Source organism: Balaenoptera physalus, assembly GCF_965194825.1.
Source record: "Balaenoptera physalus genome assembly, chromosome: 10".
NCBI lineage: Eukaryota > Metazoa > Chordata > Mammalia > Artiodactyla > Balaenopteridae > Balaenoptera > Balaenoptera physalus.
Window position 1 is genome coordinate 83,497,217 of NC_138889.1, and position 12,913 is coordinate 83,510,129.

The window sequence follows — 12,913 nt, forward strand, 5'->3', positions numbered from 1 at the left end:
GAGGAGAGAATGATCAATTGTGCTAAATACTGCTAATAGGTTAAATACTTACTAAGACGTAATCAGGGGATTTGGCAACATGGAGACAAACAAGAGCAATTTTGGAGGAATGGAATGGTCGGACAAAGGCCTGAATAGAAGACTCAGATAGCAAATATAGGAAGTACTACTGCAAAAGTAAGCAAAGAAATGGTGTGGGTGGAGGGGGAAAGAGTTAAAAGAAGATATTTTGTTTGTTTCCTAAAGTGGAAGAAATAACAACAATGATAAAGCTAAAATATGTCATAAAATCATATACTTTTGGAAACAATTCAAATAAGGCCAAAGCAATCTAAAAGCAAAAGACACTGGACACAGCACCCCCTTTTTAGTACTCTGTTCTCCCCCAAAATTGGAACACTGAAGAGGAAAGGATGGTCATTTGCATTCTAACAGTGAGGTCCCACGTGAATTGCTACTCCGCTCTTTCTTCACCCTTGAGCTTCTGTCTAGCCAACCCCCACAGAGTACCTATACCCCACTTCTGTGACCTTGGACAAGTTACTTAGCCTCACTGAGTCTCAGGTTTCTCATTTGTATAAAAGGAATAATACCTAATAGCTGTTGTGAAGGCTGAAAGAGATAACAAGTATTAAGTGTATGAAGGCATTCAATAAATGTCAGTTCTCTTCCTTATCTGCCCCCCTTCCTGCCTCTTCTTCCCAAAGATACTGGTCCATCTTTTTAGTGTTTCCCAATGAGCTTATCGCTGGCAGTTTGGGTAGGACAATTCTTCCTTATTCGGAACTGTCCCAGTTATTAGAGGATGTTTAGCATTTCTGATCCCTGTCTATTAAAGGCTAGTAGAGTCTCACATTCTTTGTATTACCAAAAACTAACCTCTATGCACACTTCTAAAAGCTTTTAGAAATGTTCAACAAATGCCTTGATTTTAACGGATACACTTTTTTTTCAATGATAGATAAAATACACACAAATGAAATGGTTAAAAAAACATATATAAAACATCAGGTGATTATTTCAAAACAGATCTTAGGGGACTTCCCTGGTGATCCAGTGGTAGAATCCGCCTTCCAATGCAGGGGATGCAGGTTTGATCCCTGGCTGGGGAACTAAGATCCTACATGTCATGGGGCAACTAAGCCTGTGTGCCACAACTACTGAGCCCGTGCACCACAACTGGAGGGGCTGCGTGCCGCAACTACAGAGGCGACACACTCTGGAGCCCGTGTGCCACAACTAGAGAGAAGCCCACGTGCTGCAACGAAGAGCCTGCGCACCACAATTAAGATCCCGCGTGCCACAACTAACACCCGACTCAGCCAAATAAATAAATAAATAAATTAATTAATTAAAAAAACCCAAAACCAAAACAAACAAACAAAAAACAGATCTTAGCTTGGAAGGTATCTCTTGTTAATTAATTAATCATTAATTCAAAAAGTTAACTGTTAAAATCCCAGTTCTACTACTTTACTGGCTGTGACAGTGGGCAAGTTATTTAACCCCCTTGTGGTTTAGTTTCCTCATCTGTAAAGTGGGATTAATAATAATACCTACCTCACAGAGTTCTTGTGAGGATTAGCACTTAGAACAATGCCTGGCACAGAGTATGCATTACAACTGTTTGCTATTACTGCTATTATTGTTACTATTACATACAGCTCAGTGAGGAAACAGACATTGATAAAATGACAAAAATATGCAAAGGTGTAACTGTGACAAGTGCTATCAGGTAAAGGTTAACTTTGCTACCTAAGACTATAATAGGAGATTGATATTCTTAGAAAGCTTCCTAGAGGAATGACTGGAACTGAGAGCTGAAGGATGGATAGTTATTAACCAGGTTAAAAAAAAAAAATTTCAGGAAAGAAAACTAGTTGTGCATTTAATAAATATTATTGAGTGCCTTCTATGTGCTAGGCATTTTTCTGGGTCTTGGGATAGATAGGGTCAGAAGTGTATGTGTGGGCTCCTATTTTAGATGGGGCAGTTGTGAAAAGCTTGTCTAGTGGGGTAACTTTTTACAGACACTGAAGTGAGGGACTGAGCAAGTAAGCGGCACGCTGGGGTAAGAGTATTGCAGGCAGCAAGTCCAAAAGCCTGTGGTAGGAAACAGCTTGTACAGAGGACATAACTGGCTGCATGGTGAATTTGCTTAAATCTCATTTTGTTTAACAGTTTAGTTTTAGATGATTGTAATTCTATCTGGAGCATCTAAAGAGATGCTCAGTTTAGCTTTGTTCAGTCCTGACTGCAGCTGGAGAGAAAAGGGAAAGGAGAGGGATGTATTAAAAAGATTAAGCTGGATAAAGGTGCGGCCGGATCTAGAAGATTTGAATGCCAGATTATAGAGCTCAGATTTGATTTTAAGTTAAGTGGGAATTACTGAATGTAAAAATTTGCTCAATTATGTTCAAATATACTGATGTCTTCAGGGATTAACAATGTTGTTCCTACATTAAAACATGATGACTGCTTTCTTTTCTAACATGGCCAAGTAAAAGAGATGGACATCCAGTTGATTCTGAATAAGGCACACAGAAAGCATATCCTTAACCATTTTTACTAAGAAGTGGCAAAAGAAAAGCCTAAATATCGTTACCTGTGCAATACTGTGTTGATTCAAAAATTCTTTTCAGATGATCATTCAGAAGATAGTATCACAGACTATGATCAATTTTGTCATATCTACTCTTAAGTGGTATTTGTTGATAGAATCAAAAAAGCAAGCTGGTAGGATTTCATTGGTGGGACTAAAACATTAAGGATAAACACTTCTAATGCCATTTTCATTATAACAGAAAGGTAATTGTCTAGTCTAGAGAAAGTACAGTATGAAAGAGAGTAATGAAGGGGCTTTAGTGGTAATCTATAAAATGACAGGGTTGGACTATATGATATCTAAAGTCCTTTTCTAGCTCTAAATTTTGTGATTATTGCATATGATTAGAAAAGTGTACTAGAAAGTGACAAAACATAACAGCTAATAGGACTGTACGCTTCTACCTTTATATCCCTCCTTATCTCTTGTAGTGTGCCTGGTATATAGTAAGTTCTCAAACATTTGATTAATGAATAAATTAATTAATAAGTTATAAAAAGTAGACATGGAATTCAAGAAAGCAATAAATCCATTTAGAGTAGAGGTAAACATGTAATATACTTCTCCAAGAGAACCAACATATCACAGTAGAGTACAATGGTTGGCAATAACAAGAAATTCCAATGAGGACCCCGAGGCATCAAAAATAGTTAAATAATGTGCCCAATTTCTTTACAAAATTAGGAAAGCAAGATCATGTTTTATGTTAATCATTGAAGATGGTTAAAACACTATCACTTAACAAGGGTAACATTCAATTTTCTGCGAGACTGACTTACACAGAAAAGCTCATTCTTCTGTTATGTTTAATGAAGAGGTGTTAAAACTAATTCTCTTCAATTGTTGCAAGTGAATATGAACCAAGTGGAACAGGCAAGTTCTTATCTTATATCTAGTTACTGTTCTCCCTAGATAAAGTTTAAGCCAATTAAGTCAAAGATTATATGAAAGTATAATAAATTTTACTTAATTCATTGATTGTATGTACTGATACCTTCTTCAAAAGCAATCAGATCATGTTATGGACCTCATCTTGTTCTCCTGCTCCAATGACTTCCCAGCATAAGAATAAAATGTAAACTCCTTACCATGTTCTGTGGGTTCTACATCTGTGGGTTTTGTGGGTTCTACCTCTCCATCCCTGTCTCCAAATGTTATCCCACCTCTCAATTATTGTTTCAGTTACACTGTCCTCAGTGTTCCTTCAACACCTCAGTCTCATTCTGGCCTCATGGCCTCTGCATCTTCTCTTCTCTTTGCCTGGAAGGCTCTGCCTTCAGATATTCGCAAATCTTAATATCTCAGTTCATCATTCAGGTCTCTATTCATATGTCACGTCACAGAGGCTTTCCCTATAGATTCCATTCAAAACTGTATCACCGTGCCCGTGCCTCTCTAATCCCTTATCTGCTTTATTTTTCTTCCTAGTATCTAGACTACTTGGAAAATATATATTATTTGGTTACACAGTTATTGCTTATTTACCTTCTAAAATGTAAGCACTATGAGAGTATGAACTTCATCTGCACTCCAGAACCTAGAAGAGGGCTTGTCAGATATTTATGATTTATTACATACTTGTTGAATAACTGAATGAAATAATGCAGAGTTTCAAGATATGTGTGCAAAAAACAAGTGCAGAATAGTGGACCTGGCATTCAAACATTTGTATTTTCAAAAGATATATACATATTTGTACATGCATGGGCTCTCTCAGGAAGAGAACAGAGGAAATTGATAATACCAGTTGCTTGATGATGGGAAAATATGAGGGTCTGGGTGACAGGCAGGCTTACTTTCTACTTTATATCCTTTTGTATTATTTGGATTTTAAACAAGTCTAGGTATTTTTATTTCAAAAAAAAGCAAAACAAAACAAGATTAAAATTTACCTTAAAGACAAACTTTCATTTAGTAACAATTATGGAATACTTTCTCCTGAGCTCTTATTCTACAAATACAAATATGCTAAGCAATTTACATACTTCTCATTTAATCCCTGTAACAATCCTATGATATAGGTATTATTATCATACCGATTTTATATAGAGAGAAACTGTAGTATAGACAGATTAAGTTAACTGGCTAAAGTCACACTATTGGAAGCACAAGACGTAGAATTTGAACTCAGACTGACTGAATCTAAAGCTCAAGTATTTAATCATCACTCTCCATGATGTAAATATATAACCCCCAGAAATTTTCTGATAGAAGTTAAAACTATTTGCCTACTTTTGACAGAAACCTCTCAGGGCCTAGTACTGGGGCTCCTGAATGAATGTTGAAATAAAACTGAAAATTCATGATTTCTCTGTGCTTGCTGGATAACACATACAGTTATCTATTCTCAGAAAATATGCTATTAATTGAGAACTCTTGGATTAGGTAGATATGGTGATAGCTAGTAATAATGAACAACGATGATCATTTGGGCACACTCTATATGCCAGGCATTATGGTAAACATCTGACATTCATCATCTCATTCAATCCTTAAAAAGATAAAGTAGACTCTATTATTGTCTCCATTTTACAAAAACAGAGACTTAGCTTTAGGCTAAGGAATTTTTCCAAGATGACAAGAGAGAGTAAGTGAGAAGCCAGAATGTCAATCCAGGTCCAAATCCAAAGTCCATGTTCTTAACAACTCTGGTCTATTGGAATCAAAACAGAAGGCTTTCAAACAATGGAACAGAAAGGTCATATAAATTTTCTTGAATGTGTGGAGTAACACAGTTATAAATGATTTCTTAAATACAAATTCAAATCTGAATTAGATTCAGATTCAATAAACATTTGTTAGGACCAGGAACCATCCTCCACTCTATCATGTATAGTCTCTATGCAACTTAAACCTCTTATTGGAAATAACTTGAGTGTTAGAGCCACTGCTTCCATTAACTTGTAAGCATCAAGGAAGAACGAAAATTTCAAATGGAGGGAAGGGCAGCACTGACATCTGGGCTATTTTTTCCTCCTAGTTTTCAGAGTTCACAGCATAAAAGTCATTTTATTGTGTACCTTAATTGATTCAAGGTATATTTATAGTGGGACAAGATACATTTTTAAAATGAAAATTTTGTGTACTTGTAAATACTTATTTAGTAACAGAAGAGGAGACAATTACTACCGTTAAAGGCAGATAATCTTTGTGTACCGAAATATACAATTCTTATAAAATAGTAGAAGCTTAATAACAAGCAGTATCTAGCCTTTGGATCTTACGTTCTCCCGCAACAAAGTTCAAAAATACCTCCCAAAATCCAAGGCGGGGGGCGCTGACCGTGGTAGAATAACACTATCAACTAAAACCTGTAGAATGCCTAACACATTCTACCCGATAATAGTTAGTAACCTAAACTATACGTTATACAGCACAATTATTCAATTCTGGTCAAATAATCTCATAGAGTAAACAGCAGTCAGCCTTGACTTCTCTGAAACTGAGTGCCTAATGAGCACTCCTCAAGGCGAATCTCGCAGAAACTACGAACAGACGGTAGAACTGATTCTCAGTGCTTTAAGTCCCTTTCATTTGCAGAGCACTTTGTCAACCAGTATCTCTTCCATAGCTCATCTGATCCCCAGCAATCCCGTTAGTCAGTGCTGGCAGGTCTTATTTTGATGCTACAGTTGGGGTCTGGGAAGGTTCCCAAGTGACCTTTGTCAGGTTAACGCAGAACCTCGCTGGACAAAAAGGTTATAAGCTGGTGAACCAAGGCTCCCCTTGATAGTTAAGCCCAGAGTTACATTTACATCTGTGTCTGAAACAAAACACTCTGAATTTGGAGTCCGAAAGGAACTTTACACTGTAAGGTGCCGGACAGTTAAAGTGTTCTGCCAAAGTCTGGGAAAGGGGCCAAGATGCCCTTTAAAACTTCCGACTTCCTGAGAATTTCAGGCAGGAGATCCCTGACCTTCCTGCTGAGCAGTCGAGGTCTCCCGATGAGGCAGAGCCACATTCTAGTGGGTTCTCGAGTTCCTTCTTCCTTTCACTTTCTCCACTGGGACCCTAACCAGGCCCACCCCCATCCCCACCCCCACCGCCCCACCTAACGCTTCCGTATTTGTCAACAAGCCCACTTGGTCCTCTATCCCTGAGGCGGCGGGACCCCTCCGCTCCCTGCGAGACGGGTCATCTGAAGAAATGTCCCCGAGACCAGAGTTTTCTTCTCTTGCCTTTCACTCACCTCAGGCCCCGGAGAGGTTACGGAGACGCTTCACTTCAATGTCCGCCCCTCAGCGATTCAAACTCAGCCACGAGATTCAAACCCAAGCCTGCTTTCTCAGCGCCTCGTTTCATTGGCTGCCGTCTTCGAGACGTCATCACGCCGGACGTGGCCGTGGCGCGCTGCAGTTTGGCGCCCGGCGTCTCAGCGGCCGCTTGCCGTGGAAGCTACCTTGCTCCGTGTCACCGTGGCAACTCGCACGGCAGTTTCCGGAGGCGTTGGCCGAGGTGGGCGGGGCTAGGCCGGCGCTGCCGCCAGGGATCTTCAGGCAGCCTTCAGACTGTGGGCGCGGGCTCCGGTCCCAGGGTTCTGGGTGTGAGTGAGACGGGTGCGGGCAGGGGTTGGCGGTGCCCTCTGCTAGGGGGAGAGGCGGAGCCTGTTGGGTGTGGATTAATGGGTTCTGGGTATTTGTTTTCTCCTTTTCTCTATTGAGTAGTGAGGCCTCCAAGGCACAGATCCCATGATCTGGAAGGTATATGGACCTGTTCGTTCCAACCACTTTCAGTTGGACCGAACTGGGGTCAATTCGCCTCAGTTAATTGAAAGTTCAGGACTTTGGTTTGAGGCCCCAGGCTTCATTTCTCAGGAACCCCAGGCCTACTCCCTTAGTGCTGACTCTGAAATTATTTGTTGTATGGCTGTTTTTTACATTTCTTTCTAATGATGGCATTACAAAATAAATTTATTTAAATTTATTGGCTTAGTTCATTATTGGATGCAATGGGCTTTTAAGCCTGGGTTGTAGGTAGTATTTTAGAATGTACACTTTAAAAAGAAAAAAATACCTGGAAAAAAATGGGAAATGTGTTCGCTAAGAGAATTCATCTTTTATTTATCAGGATATTTTTAATAGTATGATCTTAATTTTATTGTTGTTCTTTATGTTACTATTGTTGTATCCATTCACTCAGCAGTTATTGATTGTAGATTTTAAGGACATAATAGCACACAATTGAGTCAAAATCCCTGCGCTCTCAGAGCTTATGCTCTAGTGATTCAACATCACCATATATACAGGATGGCACAATACCAAATGCAGAGTATTATAAGTGAAACAATGTAGGGGAAACGCTCATATTATTGACATTTATTTCCTATTGAAAATCAGAAGCACTATGTATTGTATATGATGCATATTATAAGATTCTTTCTGAACACTGGATAGAGCATCAATAAAGCTACTAATTGCTGGCTGTATTACATATATCTTTGCTAATGAGATAGTGATTTGTATGGTGCTTGGTTTGGTAATAAAATTGAGAAGCCTTTTAATTTTATTTCAGATATGCACTCACTCTATAGTACTTTACCTTTGATGTCCTGGACATTTATTAATTTTATATATGTTATCTGGTCACTTAATTTTCGAAACAGTCCATGAGATGTAGATACTATTCATTTTACTGAAGAGAAAACTGAAGTTTTCAGAAAATCTCTAAAGGAAAATATTTCTGTTGAAGGGTACAACCCAGCGAATTCAGAATGGAGTCATTTGTTTCTGAAATACTTTCTAGATTAAGTGATATTAAGATGTTATCTTAATGTAGTCTGAAAATAGGCATATATTACCAATTTCTTGTAAAGGTGCACTGATCATTGGTGAATAAGTAAGTAGAAGTGTTTAAATTTCGTCGTTTTTGATACCCACATTGTATAAGGCTGACCAGTCTCACAGGTGTTTCCACACCTAATCTAAATGCTTATTTTACATTTAACTTTAAATTCTGCCTTACACTTGCCATTTAACAGTGTTCAGATTTTGAAGTCCATATTTTTAAGGAATTGTAGATTTACTATGCCAGCTGGCTTCTCTTTAGTTTGGCAAGACATTAAGGCGTACAACAGAAAGGACAAGAAACTGGCGTATTTTGTAACGAAATGTAGGGAAAAGAACCAAAACTTTCCAAACACGTAGTGCTAAGGAGACAGAAATTCCCACCTGTTGTTAGAAATTAGCGTATACTAACTGCCATGTTATTTAAAACATAGAAATTTAACATAGGTTCAGAGTAAACTGAAAAGAGTGGAGAGAAGGATAAAATGGAAAGTGAGATTTGAGGTTTCATCAGACGTTAAAAAAAAAAAGTAAAAGTGAATTTCAACCTGGCAATGCTAGGGACTTATATCCCTCACCTCCCCCAGGAACACCACTTGGAACCCCGAGCTCCTGGGACCCTTTGGCAGCTGGGGCCTGGAAGCAGCGGAACCAAAGGCAGACGGTCCTCTGTTGCTGGGGCGGACGTGGGCCCAATCTGTCCGTTCTCTCAAGTTTCCCCCAGGGCTGGGACTTGTGCGGGCGGCAAATTCAGGTTCTCTGTCACCGTTGTGGTCGTCGCAGGCCCGAGTTAGAGGCCAACTGAGAAATCTTCGTGCCTCAGGTGAGGAAAAAGTGGCCGAGTCCCGGGAGCTCTTTTGGAGCCCCCCCCTCACCTTTGGGGGAACTTCCATGGGTTGCCGGATTCACCCAGCACAGAGGAAACTCGCGCCTCTGCTCTCCCGCTTCCTCTCCTCAACACTCATTAATCCTGAGTTCAGAAGTTTCTAAACAGTTTCCCTTGTCAGAGTGTAATTCTTACGCAAAAGAATGGATTCTAACTTTTTCTTTAGAACCTCTTTCACTTTCTCTGTGTTCGGGTGCCAGCCTCCAGGTCGAATTTTTGGCCTTAGGAATTAAGTTTCCGAAGGGTTTTCTCTTCAGGGGGAGCTGACTGCAATGATGGTAATTGGTAGCTCCGGTGAGCAAGTAGTTTTCAGAGGTATCGCTCACCTTTGTGTTCCCACATTTAAAAGAGTAACCTGGCTAATTCCGTGGTCTCAGCAGTTTAAATTGAATTTTGCTGGCAGAGAAAAGTTAAATGGCTTGCCTAGGAAACCACAGAGTTGGCTGTAGAGTTTAGGTTTCCTGATATCCTGCTTCTTTTCTGTGAACAGAGGGAAGTTAAACTATCTTAAATCGTTTAGGGGAGCTAGTTCTTAGCGGACTGTGGAAGTGCTCTGGGTTATCTGGTGGGATATGGGGCTGCAGAAGAGAGGGAAGGAACTCCCTTTAGAACTTGCCCCCTTCCATTTTTAGGGAGGTATTCAAAGACACAACCAAAAAGGAAGATTAATTATTGAGGCCTTTTCTCCATGTTTACCCACATTAGTAGCCAATTAGTGTATACTAATATCTACAGGCTTTGTACCTTGAATATATTTGAGTAAATACAAAGAAATTGAATGCAGAAGAAAATTAAGCGCTGTTGAAAGAAGCATTTTTTTCTACCCTATTTGCTTTTTCCTGTGTGGTTCTGATTCTGATATTGGAGTTGATGGGCTTTTTATTTGTTTGTTTGCTTGTTTTTTTAAAAAAATCAAAATCTGAACATACAGTATAGATTGTTTACATATATTGGATAGGCAAAAGAATCGAATAAGTTATTGGTTGTATTGTTTAAATACTCCATTTCCACTATTTAGGGCTGTACATCGTTCCTGTGTCCTCTGTTGGGTGCCCCACAGTATACTGTATTTCCAAGTGGAGTAGGACCAAGCAATAAAATATTGGCTCCTTAAAAAAAATCTAATTCATGGAATACTACAAATACCTTGTCATAGTGTAATCAAAGTACCATTCAATTACATGAGTGTATTAAATAGAGCCAGTGGGCTGTGTTTATAGCATATAGGTTAAGAGAAAAAGTTCTGGGGATAGAATGCTGATGTTACAGTTCTAGCTTTATGGCTCTCCAGCTATGTGACTTTTCAGCAAATTACTTCTCTGTTTTCCTCATCTGCAACATGGAAATAATAATAGTACCTACCTTTAAGAGTTGGGGTAAGGATTGAATGAGTTAGTACATGTAGTGTGCTTAGAATAGTAAGTGGTACTTAGTAAGTGTTCAATAAATGTTAGCTTTTATTTTGAAATATGTTAGAAATGCTAAGTTAGAGCATAGTTTGGCTTACTTTTGTAAACTTTCTGGAAAACATAAGGCATAATTCATAATTTGGCTAATTTGTTACTGCTGAACATCCAAAATCTTACTTAAAACTCTCATTAAAATTTTTTTTTTGCCATATTTTTTCTGTGTCACATTTACAACATAATTCTGTGAATTATGTCTTTGGTATCCTCAAGGTTACATCTTACTGATATTATATTTATATAATATCAAATATGTATTTTTATTTATTTTCCAGTCATTACATGTGATTGACTTTTCAACATTATTCTTCATTTTCTAATGCAAAAGGAAGGGAAGGCATATTAATCAAGATGTATGTTTCTTAAATATTTTGAGAATGTGGTTTTTGGTAGGGTCAGTGAGACAGGTAAAATTTTCTAAAGCAAGGTTAATTCTATAGAATCTGGAATTTATCCATCCATTCTTTTACATTTTTATTTTTTCCAGAAAACACGTATTAAGCGCCTAGTGTGCATCTGATTTCGTGGATATAAAGGTGTGGTTCTTACTTTTAAATAACTCATAATCCACGAGGAAGGAAAAGAGTAGTGTTAAATTGTTATTTACTTTAATAATATAAAAAATGTTGCTTGCATCCAAATGGGTAAAGAACATAATGTTTTCAAAGGGTATTCTCTTAATATATATATATAATATTAATATAATAATATAATATATTAATTATTAATTATTAATATAATATATTAATTATTAATATAATATATAATTACTTTTTTCCTCTCCATTTTAAAGAATTACAGATTACAGAATAAAATGGAGCTGAGAAAGCGAAGGAATATATCAGTTATTTACTTGCTTTTTTTGGGGCATGGGGCAGGGAGCAGATAATTAAAATGATATGAAGTGCCAAAGTGTGTTCAGTGGAGTGTTTATAAAGTTATAGTTTAAAATGATATGTATTTCACTGATATAAGCCATGGTGAGGTGATTTCATCAGAGCATATCCATGACAAATCTGTAAGATTTTCACAAACTGATAACCTCCTTTTCTTTTTGGTTGTACATGCATAGTCTTTTTTCAGGGACAATTTTTCAAACAAAGTTAAATTGAAAATGAAGATTTAGCATTATGAGAAAAACAGTTAGAAGAGCTTGAAATAAAAGACCATGTGAACCTAAAATAGAATAATGTTTTTAATCCTTTTCAGAAAAATGATGACTGATTAATCAATATTCACACCTCTGATGGTTAAAACATTAATGGTCTCAGAGCTTATCAGGCCACATTAAAAATTGTATTTTCAGATAGTTTCTGGGGTTCTCTTGGGTTCCTTGCTTTGCATAAGGAGGGTAGTCACCTTCACTTGTCTGAGATGATGAATTTTACATATTTTTCCTGTGTTAAATATTTCATACTAATTTGCTTTCCCCCAAGTATTATAACATTCTTTTGAAAAAAGCCAACAATCATGATATTTTAAATTTTTTTCTAGATTTGTTGATCTACAGAATGCTTCAATACCCATATTTTTGTAGAATCTATAAAAAATTTCTTTCGTGCTGGTTGGAATCTGGCATATTTAATTTGGGTGTCTGGCCAAAAAATATACATGCTACAGCAGAAAGATATAATGAATATGAAGCCCAGGAGCAAACAGATCAAACTGGAGCTCAGGAGTTACAAGACAGAGATTCTGAAGCGATGACTAAATTACATATTCCAGTGATGGTGGATGAAGTTGTTCGTTGTTTGGCACCACAAAAAGGGCAGGTAAGTTGGTTAGTTTTATATTTTCTAACACTTTTTAATTGAGATATAATTCACTTAATATTCACAATTTTAAGGTGTACAATTCAGTGTTTTTTAGTATATTCACAAGCTTATGCAATTATCACCACTGTCTAATGCAAGAACATTTTTATCACCTCAGTAGGAAACCCCATACCCATTAGCATTCACTCCCCATTGACCCCCTTCTTGCCCCTGACAACCACTAATCTATTTTTTGTGTATATGGATTTGTCTAATCTGGACATTTCATATCAATGAATTCATACACTATGTGGTCTTTTCCGCCTGCCTTCTTTTACTTATAATGTTTTCAATATTTATCCACATTTTAGCGTTTTTCGGTACTTCATTTCTTTTTATTCCTGAATCATTCCATTGTA

The 12,913-nt window shown here is 37.6% G+C and overlaps 2 protein-coding genes across 9 annotated transcripts in view; one reads left to right on the plus strand and one right to left on the minus strand.

Moving 5' to 3' along the window:
- Positions 1-6,907, minus strand: part of KIF18A (kinesin family member 18A) — a 90,121-nt gene extending 83,214 nt beyond the window's left edge. Inside the window, exon 1 of the mRNA XM_082476602.1 lies at positions 6,795-6,907. The gene's annotated coding sequence lies outside the window, so the exon portion shown is untranslated. The remainder of the gene's footprint in view (positions 1-6,794) is intronic.
- A 43-nt stretch (positions 6,908-6,950) lies between these two features.
- The window catches only part of METTL15 (methyltransferase 15, mitochondrial 12S rRNA N4-cytidine), a 372,683-nt gene continuing 366,720 nt past the window's right edge, over positions 6,951-12,913 (plus strand). For 3 of the 8 annotated variants that reach the window (XM_082476638.1, XM_082476637.1, XM_082476639.1), the window contains exons 1-2: positions 8,984-9,211; positions 12,235-12,512. In XM_082476638.1, coding sequence (XP_082332764.1) covers positions 12,252-12,512 — 261 coding nt within the window. In that variant the 5' untranslated portion in view covers positions 8,984-9,211; positions 12,235-12,251. Of the gene's footprint in view, positions 7,061-8,983; positions 9,212-11,227; positions 11,277-12,234; positions 12,513-12,913 lie in introns of those variants that run through there. The other 5 variants (XM_082476636.1, XM_082476634.1, XM_082476635.1 and 2 more) reach the window with 5 other exon arrangements.